This window comes from Centroberyx affinis, unplaced genomic scaffold (assembly GCF_046629955.1).
Source record: "Centroberyx affinis isolate AG114_WGS23_722 - 3 ecotype Tasmania unplaced genomic scaffold, CSIRO-AGI_Caff_v1 ptg003954l_1, whole genome shotgun sequence".
Lineage (NCBI taxonomy): Eukaryota > Metazoa > Chordata > Actinopteri > Beryciformes > Berycidae > Centroberyx > Centroberyx affinis.
This window is the reverse complement of record NW_027281776.1, coordinates 12,269-22,073: the sequence shown is the minus strand read 5'-3', so window position 1 is coordinate 22,073 and position 9,805 is coordinate 12,269. Positions and strand designations below refer to the sequence as shown.

General features: G+C 42.7%; 1 protein-coding gene across 1 annotated transcript; it reads left to right on the top strand.

Moving 5' to 3' along the window:
• Window positions 1-1,539: 1,539 nt before the first annotated feature.
• Window positions 1,540-3,976, top strand: LOC139663192 (uncharacterized). Its single transcript, XM_071541766.1, has 2 exons — window positions 1,540-1,701; window positions 2,635-3,976. Exon 2 carries the CDS (start codon window positions 2,639-2,641, stop codon window positions 3,161-3,163), a length of 525 nt encoding a protein of 174 aa, XP_071397867.1. The 5' UTR covers window positions 1,540-1,701; window positions 2,635-2,638; the 3' UTR covers window positions 3,164-3,976.
• The last annotated feature ends 5,829 nt before the right edge of the window (window positions 3,977-9,805 follow it).

The following is a 9,805-nucleotide window of genomic DNA, read 5'->3' as shown; positions in this document are numbered from 1 at the left end:
GATGCGTTTTGGTGGAGCGGCGGAACAGTTTTAAACGGTGCTAAAGTCGGGGGGGTGAAATGACAGCGGTGAGGCCTGTATCTCCGGGCGAGGCGCCGGGCAGATTGTAGAGCACCCTGGAGCTATGACAGGCTCCCGTTCTCCTCCTGCGTTCTTTGTGAAAATGCGATAATAGAGGGGGGAAAACAAAATATTTTATTCATAAAGTAAACAACATAAAATGCCGGTGCCTGAAATGCTTTTACAAGCGCAAAGAGACGGGGGGGGGGTTCATTCAGAAGGGTTCCTGACAGACAGAGTACCAGTCGCCTAAGGCTGGGGACATGCCAGAGGGTTATCAATGTTATTATCAATTATTATTATTATATTATTGTTCACTTTGTGATACCCCTTCCTTGCCAAATGTCTAATGTGAGCAGATTTATGCCCAAGAGCCAAAAAAAAAACAGTCGTTAGGTCAGTGATGCAATGTTAGAATTTCAAAAGTCTTTCAAGAGTGTCCCCAAACGCACCCCGACTAGCCCAGACTCACCCTGACTAGTCCCCAGACTCACCGTGACTAGCCTGAACTCACCCCGACTAGCCCAGACTCACCCCGACTAGCCCGGACTCACCCTGACTAGTCCAGAGTCGCCCCGACTAGCCCAGACTCAACCTGACTAGCTCAGACTCACCCCAACTAGCCCAGATTCACCTTGACTATTCCAGACTAACCCTGACTAGCCCAGAGTCACCCTGACTAGCCCAGACTCAACCTGTCTAGCCCATACTCACCCCAACCAGCCCAGACACACCATGACAAGCCCAGACTCACCTTGGCTAGCCCAGATTCACCCTGACTATCCCCCAGCTCACTTCTCACCAAAACATGTTCATAGTGAAAACTTTGAAAAGCAAATAAAAAAAATCCCACTGATAAAGTATGATCTACACGGACAAAAATACAGAGCTGCATAAATCATAAGTCAAATCAGACTGGATCTGGTGTTCCACATGGTTCAAATAATCCTCTTTGGTGATGTTAAACAAGCACAACATCAACACGTTCAACATGTTGAAAGTAAAGCGATTATGACAGTAATAATGCGTACTTATCAGGCAAAAATCCTATTTCATATTTTCAAATTGCCTTTGCCATTGCGAATGCCATCCTGCTGTACTCTCTTGTTTGCCAACAGATGTTATTCACCGGAGGGAGTGAAAAGAGAAGTTAAATTCTTCAACGCTTTTGCCCACACACTTGACATCCTGTGAGACTAAAAATGAAATAGCGCTTCAACGCTCATAAAAAAAAACAAACAAAAGCATGCAAAAGTGCCTATAATAGTCGGTATAATACAGCCTATACACACGCACATCATGATCACTGTGCAGCATTGTATACAGCGGTGATTATTCAAAGCCGAAACCCAGCTCGTCTAATTTTAAAACAAACCAGACCAACTGCAGAGCTCAGCTGTGCAGCAAGCGCCCCACTTCCTCTTTCAGCTCAAATAGAGAGCGAGAGAGGAGTTTTGCTTCTGGTCAAAAGATCAAGTATGCTGTTTTGTTCCTACACACACTAGACATAGAGAAGTCGACCACAAGTACCCGGCATTCTGCTTTCATCCACAGCAGAAAAATACAGACTCTAGCCACAGCCTGCACCCCTGTTTGAAGAGGGCTGATACAGACGCATTGCCTCACATTACCAACTACAAGGTAGGTTGTGAAAAGGATATAATTGTTTTGCATTCACTGTGGTCGCAGTCGAGTGATACATTGGATTCGAGTGTTTAATACCCAGTGGTGGAAGAAGTACTCTGATCCTTTACTTATGTAAAAGTACCAATACAGCGATGTAAAAATACTCCATTACAAGTAAAAGTCCTGCATGGAAAGTCCTACTTAAGTAACAGTACATAAGTATTAGCAGCAAAATGTAGTTAAAGTATTAAAGTAAAAGTAGTGGTTTGGTCCCTCTGACTGATATTTTATTATATATGACATCATTAGATTATTAATACTGAAGCATCAGTGTGTAAGCAGCATGTTACTGTTGTAGCTGCTGGAGGTGGAGCTAGTTTGAACTACTTTATATACAGTTAGCTAGTTTAGTCCGGTGGTTCCCAACCTAGGGGTCGGGCCCCTCCAAAGTGTCACCAGATAAAGCTGAGGGGTCGTGAGATGATTAATGGGAGAGGAAAGAAGAAAAAACAAAGTTCTGATACACAAATCTGTTTTCAGTTTTTGGACTTTTTCTCTAATCTTTGATTTTTGCTGAAATATTGGATCATTTGAACATTTATTGAAATGAAACCATGTGAGGTTTAGAGGGAAAAATCACTATTTGGTGGAGCTGTTAACAACTCATAGACATCTGAAATGTGACCCGACTACACACTGCTTTTTGTAAGACGTCAAAAGCCAAAAAGGTTGGAAACCACTGGTTTCATCTTTAACAATGTGTTGTATTTTAAAAGCTTGTTATATTATCCATTGTGTCAAATCTCCATCTGAAAAGTAACTAAAGCTATCAAATAAATGTAGTGGAGTAGAAAGTACAATATTTCCCTCTGAAATGTAGTGGAGTGGAAGTATAAAGTAGCATCAAATGGAAATACTGTTAATACCACGATGGGTTTCTTTTCATAGAGAGATGCATCTGTTGTTCCGGTTCATCCTGGTGCTGTCGGTCATCCTGACCTCGGCCCTGCGCACCCTAGACTCGGACCGGGAGCTGCAGGACAGCGGGTTCGGTCGCCCGCCGCCCCGCCACGGCCTCAAGCTGCTGGTGTGGTACGTCCAGAACTGCGTGGACAACAACATGCTGGCCCTGTGCCATCCCACGAAGGGGGAGTACGGATTCCACTGGTTCCAGAACCGAGGGCCCCGACCTCTGCTCCCGCCGCTGAAGGACAAAAAACAATACGGCTACTACACAATCGGAAACCTCAACTCCCCCCACGCGAGGGACCTGCCGTATGAAGTGCGCAAGTACTACAACCACAGCAACCCGCTCAGTAATATGGACAGGGTGCTGGTAAAATACAACCACAACAACCAACGCATCGGCGAGATCTACATCTCTGCACATTACAAGGAAAAAGAGACGTACATGATTGGCCCCAATCTGCTTGTCTCTCTTCGGCAGCCGACGGCCCTCATTTGCATGGAAATGTGATGTACTTTGCATGGGAAAGCTTTCCGCGACGCCTCTTATAGCCTTTTGCCTCTTCGACAAATCATGCTGAAAATGTTCAAACGTTATGTTTTTTTTTTGGATTGATATATTCGGTTTGCTTTTTTGTAGACAAAAAAAAAAAAAAGCCAAGGACAGAAACGCACCGGAGCACCTGGATGACCTTATTCCAGGCCCGGCATCTGAATTGGGAACTTGTGTGTGTGATCGCGCAAGTTTAATTAACAGTCTGCTTGCTTGTAAGAGCATGGCGAACGCTTTGGAGAAAGGTTATTTGGCTATTGCAAGCATCTGGTGTTCAAAGAGGATGCTTTGAACTGACATCGGCGGATGTGGTTCGTTTCATTTACAGCGTTTATGCATAACGTATATGGCTAATGAAACAGAACACAAACACAAAACTTTACAAAACTGTAGAAAAGTATTGCAGTACTGTTAGATCTCTGTATTTACAGTACAGGCGTGTAACAGCAGAATGTTAAGACTTTTGTAAGCTTAGAATTATAAGGTTCTATCTGCCTTCAGGATAGTTCTGAGATATTGAGCTTCAAAGTTTTCAGCATCCATTGAGTTAAATGGAGATGGGTCCTTTTGTTTTAGAAATGACAGACTCAAAAATCATTAAAAAAAAAAAGTCATTTTCAAAAAATTACACCACACATATGTCAACAGGCACTCATAGAATAGGTTCATGCGACTAACTCAGTTTTGACAAAAAGGTCAGTTAGAACCTTATAATACCAAGGTCATGCATTGTTTTGTACATTGTGTTGTTACAGCTTAATACGCTGGAATAAAGCCATTGTTAAGTTAAACACATTTTAAATTTCTCCTTCAATATCCTGTGCTATGTGGATTTCAGTATGAAAGGGTAAAAGACAATATACACCATTATACTGCTGCATATAGTGTATATATAGGAGTGGAGTGGCCGGTATTGAGCGGTATTGAGCTGTTCAGTGTTCAAAGCTATTTAATGTTCAATAGTATTTGATCACAATGGCAAAAATATCTTTCAACATGACTAAAGGAAATGAATACTTCACTTCTCGGGGAGATAAGAAAAGTAATAAAGGGGACAGCGCAAAGAGAGTTAGGTGGAAAATGACTCTGCTTTCTCTGCGCCGATAGAAGACGTAGAAGAAGAAAAAAAACAGCGGGCGGTGTTATTGAAATGAACGAGGATAGCAGAGGATATAAACATAATTAATGACTGCATGAGAGAGATCTCGGGGTTGTGCTGTCCGGTGCTGCTGCTGTCCTCTGGGGGGGTTTAGATATTATTCTCGTACTGTCAGGATCAAACAGAAGCTACCAAAAAAAAAAAAAAAAACAGAAACTCTCAATATGGAAGCCTCATAAAGCATGAGAATTTTGTTTGAACTCCAATATCAGCTTGAATAGTAGGCAGTCAATCAAAAATACTGGCTCTAATGAGTTGTGAAACAAGGCGGCGCAAACCTTCCAGGGTAAAAAAAAAAAAAAAAAAAAAAAAAAAGGCACAAACTCTTGAAATACTCGCTTTCAATCTTATGATGACAAAGCGCCCTCATACCTCCAGTCCTCAAAACCCATGGCAAGCCCTCATTCATCTTCTGCTCTCCTCTGTTGCCATCGGGAGGACACCAATTGGACTGCGGCGTGCGCTCACAGGTTGAATTCAGATTTGATTTGATACTCCCACTGACAATGTTACGGGGCCTTTTTGAAAGGGCCCGTGAACAAGCAGGACCAATCTCGCCCCGATAAGAGAGATTTATAGGGCCTCCGCTCCATACAAAAATGTGTGAAAACATCAAAAAATACTCTCTGCCTGTACGTGTGTGTGTGTGTGTGTGTGTGTGTGTTTTGGTTGTGTGCATGTGACGCGTGCAACTGAAAGATACAGCCTGGTCTTGTGAAACTTTGGGGGGGGGAAATGAGCTTGATGTCTTAAAATGCAAATAGTGTGCTGTCTGTGCACCGAAAGCGAGAGAAATCTGAAAAAAGAGGCAGGAGAGTTTGACATTGAAATAGCGCAGTGGAAAAGTAAGGGTGTGGGGGGTGGGGGGGGTGTGGGGGGCAGATATTGTACATTTACCTTACATTTATGTTCAATTCACAACTCGTAACAAGGAGATTTCTACTTGGAGTTTTTTGGTAACACTTTACAATAAGGGTCACTAAGTTAAGGGTTAGTTAATGCTTAATAATGGTTAGCTAATGCTTAATAACCATTAACTAACCCTTAATTAACAGTTAACTAATGTGTGATTTACTAATGGTGTTCATGTTAACTAAGGTATTAATTTATACATTATTTAATAGTTTATAAAGATGACTATTAAATAATGTATAAATTGATACCTTAGTTAACATGAACACCATTAGTAAATGATTACCAGACACATTAGTTAACTGTTAATTAAGGGTTAGTTAATGCTTATTAAGCATTAACTAACCCTTAACTTAGTGACCCTTATTGTAAAGAGTTACCAGTTTTTCTTATTGAACCATGACCAAAACCTTAACCTAATGCTAACCAAAGTTGTTTTAGGTTTTAATCTTTTCATGTGACAGACAGGTGAAAATGTGGTGTCCGACTGATGTTATTGTCCCATAATCCTTTCATGGTACAGGAACGTACATCTTCACATTATTCTTGTCCACAACATCTGAGTTCATGCTCATTTCATAGATAGATAGATAGATAGATAGATAGATAGATAGAGTACTTTATTTATCCCCAAAGGAAATTACAGTGTTGCAGCAGCAATTCACATAAATGACGAAAAACACACACAATGAGGTAGGTAAAATGTCAGTACACAGAATTACAAAATATATATATATATACACACAAAACCTACACTACAACTACTATAAACTACACAACTACAACTACTATATACTATACAACTACTATACTACACTACACTACAATTACAATTCTAGATATAGAATATGGAATGGAATTTTGGAATTTTGTGTGTTGCAGCATCAAAATACTCTCTACCAGTGTGTGTGTGTGTGTGCGCACGTAAATATGACACGTGCACGGCCGTGTGCGACAGCCTCGGCATCGATTTACACACTCCGCTCCCCCCCCCCCCCCCCCCCCCCCCTTTGTTTTTTTTTGTTTTTTTTGGTTCATCTTAAATGAGCTTGAACCCAAATCAAACTGACGGCGGCTCTTGGAGGAGGCTGGCTGGCTCTGATGTTTCACTCTGCCTGTCCATGCTTAACGGAGGACAGGTTTTCTCCGAGTGGATTGGGGGGCGGGGGGAGGGTGTGGGGGGGGGGGTAGTCCGAGCTCTTTGACAGAATTGTAAAGCGGCAGAATGAACAGATGTCTCCCAATGATTAATGTTCCTCCCTTCCCCCTGCCTCGGAGGAGCGGCGTGCCCGTGCATCTCTCACCCTCCGCCTCCCCCTTCCCCGCACTCTGTAAAGCCTAATTTTCTTTAACTGACTTCTTTCTTCCAAGTTCATCTCGCCTCTTCCTCTCTTCGCATTTCCTAATTCCTCCACCTTTGCGGGATAGATGGAGGAAAAGGACGCGCTGAACACTTTCGTCAATGGAAGAGTTTCAGGTAAGCGTCCGTGTGTTGCTGAGATGATGGAAACAGGCCAAAAGGCAGTGGATTGCGCAGAGGGGATATACAGCATACCTCGCGCTGTGGTGTAAGACAAAAATGAGGGTTTAACGGGGAATCCACATTGTAGGCGACAACGTTGTTTTTCATGGTGTGAGAGGAGCGTGGACGGATCAGTGCTGTGTTGTGTGTTCCAGGGATCAATCATAGAGAGAAACAAACAGAAAGAGTCAGGCACTTCTCTCTCTCTCTCCACCATAAAATCAATCCTGCCTGCACGGGCTTTTTCACATAGTGCAAGCCTGACCCCTGTTGGGTAAAGTCGGGATGGAGCTGATTCATTCTTGTGTCCCTTCATCTTTTTTTTTTTTTTTTTTTTTTTAACACAGATGAATGAATAGGGAAGGTTTCTGATTTGAGGTTTTTCAGTCATTTTCTTTGCTCGCATTTTCGTCTCGGGGTCAACGGGGGGGGCAGTGCCTATCCCAGCATGCACTGGGGGGGGGAAGAACACCCTGGACCCCTCCTCTGGGTATGCCAGGCCATCACAGCGCTTTATGTTTCATCGCCTGATTTATCTTATTTGTTACTCTCAATACTAAAGTGTTTCCCCTTGTGACTTGTGACTTGGAAGAGGGAATACAATGTCTTCTCCTTTTTTTTTTTTTTTTTTTTTTGGGGATCGGCCTAACCCCAAGTACAACAGAGCGATAGCGCCCCCTGCTGCGGGTTTGCGCGAAAGAAGCGTGAACACACACATGGTCTCCAGGGAAATTGCCCATTAAAATCCAGCCCTGCATGGTAATGAATACCAGGCCTATGGTAAAGGGCTCGCATTAAATATTTACACTCTGGTTAATATTTTATATGGTAATTTTGTATTTAAATTGGATTTAATATTTAATATAAATACAGTGCTAAGTGGGGTATACTCTTCTCAAACACCAGTCCAGACACCTTCCGTATGACTGGGAGAGTAAATATGACATGGGCAGCGTACATGTGTATATACATCTTGAAACCTAGAACACACACGTGCACAAACACGGACCCCCACGCGTCCGCTGTATTTGCAGATTAGCACTGGAGTTTTGCATTTGCTCCACTGAGACGGAGGAAAATAAAGCTTTCTCCTCCTCCCCAATACTATCAGGTGTCGGCCCAAACGCTTCATCTAGATATGGTCGAGAGGCAGCGGGAGAGAATTTCATCTTCCGTTTGATAAAATTCCAAAATTGCAATTTCTTGGGAAACGCACAAACGAGGGGGAGTTCTTGACACACAGCACAGATTAGTACCGGATTTAATTGAATAGACCTTTGGCCGATTTGTCATGGATTTATTTGCGTGGGGGGCGGGGGAGGAGACGTGGAATTGTGAGTGACAGCGTCGGGAAGATCTCCCAACATGATAATAAGGGCTCAGACAGTACACAAGGATATCCAAGGCTAAGTCATCACAGTCAGTGGCCATCAGGTAAGCTGTCATATCAAACACTCAGCCCAAAGGCGTTAACAGGCAGCAACAGGGGAGATCCGTCTCTGGGGGAGCAAAGTGTTGAGTTGCCCCACAAACTATCTGCTCCGCTATCAGCAGACATTATGTGCTTTGCCCAAGGAGAAAGTGATGGAGAGGATTCACCGGGCTCGAGCGTTTCCCCGTCAAAGCGAACAGCGCAGACAGAACTAATCAATCACCGCTCACCGGAATGAGCGTAAAGTAGATGAGGTTTAGACAGATTGTTAGCTCTCTGGTGTGACAAATTTTTCCGCCCATTTATCTCACATCTGTTCGATTCATCTTAATTTTATCCTTTACCTGAAAGCTGAGGAGTCTCGATATTGGTGATACGTGTGCCAGAAATCAAAGGTCTAGGCATACCTGAAATACAGTAATACCACACCCATTTTCATTGAAATTAATTTGTTACTGTCTGTCACTCTCTGACATCGCTATGATTTCAGATTGTCACATCCCATTCATGCATGGTCACACCATCAACACATCATCAATCTACTAGGTATCCATTGTTCAGCACAGTCAATTTCACAATTTTGTGTTGTAGACACAAATAAAAAGGATTGTGTGGACAATAACATGAATTGGACATGCCATTTTTATGTATTTGTCACATCAAAAGGTTAGCTAACGGTTAAATTTAGGTAAGTTAAAACTTCAGTTAGGGTTAGCTAACCCTATGAAAACTTTGGTGAAGGTTAGGGTAACGTTAGGGTTAGGTTTAGGTAACTAAAACTTTGGTCAAGGTTAGGGTAATTTTAGAGTTAGGGTTAGATTTAAGTTTAGGTAAAACAATTTGGTTAGAGTAGCTTAGAGCAAGGTTTTCGTCATGGTTGAATAAGAGCAAGCACAGATGCTGTACAGACCCACGGTGCATGTATTCAATTCACTGCACTGAAGCATTGCAACACAGTTGTCGGTTAAATTACCTATTCCACTAACGTCATTTAACTTAATGTTTGCAGGACAGCAGAAGATGTGGATGTCCGTAAATTGATGACGAAGAGTGTGGTTCAATGTGTGAGATCCAGTATGGCATTATCAGTATGGGACTCAATGTGGCATTTAGCCAATAGGTGAGAGGCCATCACTTGGTCAAAGATGCCATTGAGAGGCCATCTCACAAAGTGACATCTCACTAAGCGTTACCTGACTGACTGACTGACTGACTGACTGCTGGACCTGAATTTGCCTTGTGATGCCCTCAACTGCGCCATGGAAAAAACTTACGCTGAAAATTAAAACTTCACTCACAGAAGAAAACTTCTTGGCATGAGTTAGGAATTAAACCCGGGTCGGGTCTGATTTTCAATGAATTATCTTTGATATGATGCCATGTGTGATAGGGTGGGCATTTCAAAATTTGCAGAGGGTCCTAAGTAGCCATAGCTACTAGCATGCTAGTTAGCTAGCAATGCACATGAATGTACCATCTAGTCCTGCCTCACGGCTGACTGAGGCCACGCTGCATCTCTTCTTTGCTTCTTTGCTAGAGCAGTATTGCATAAAATTGGATGAGACTGCCACAATT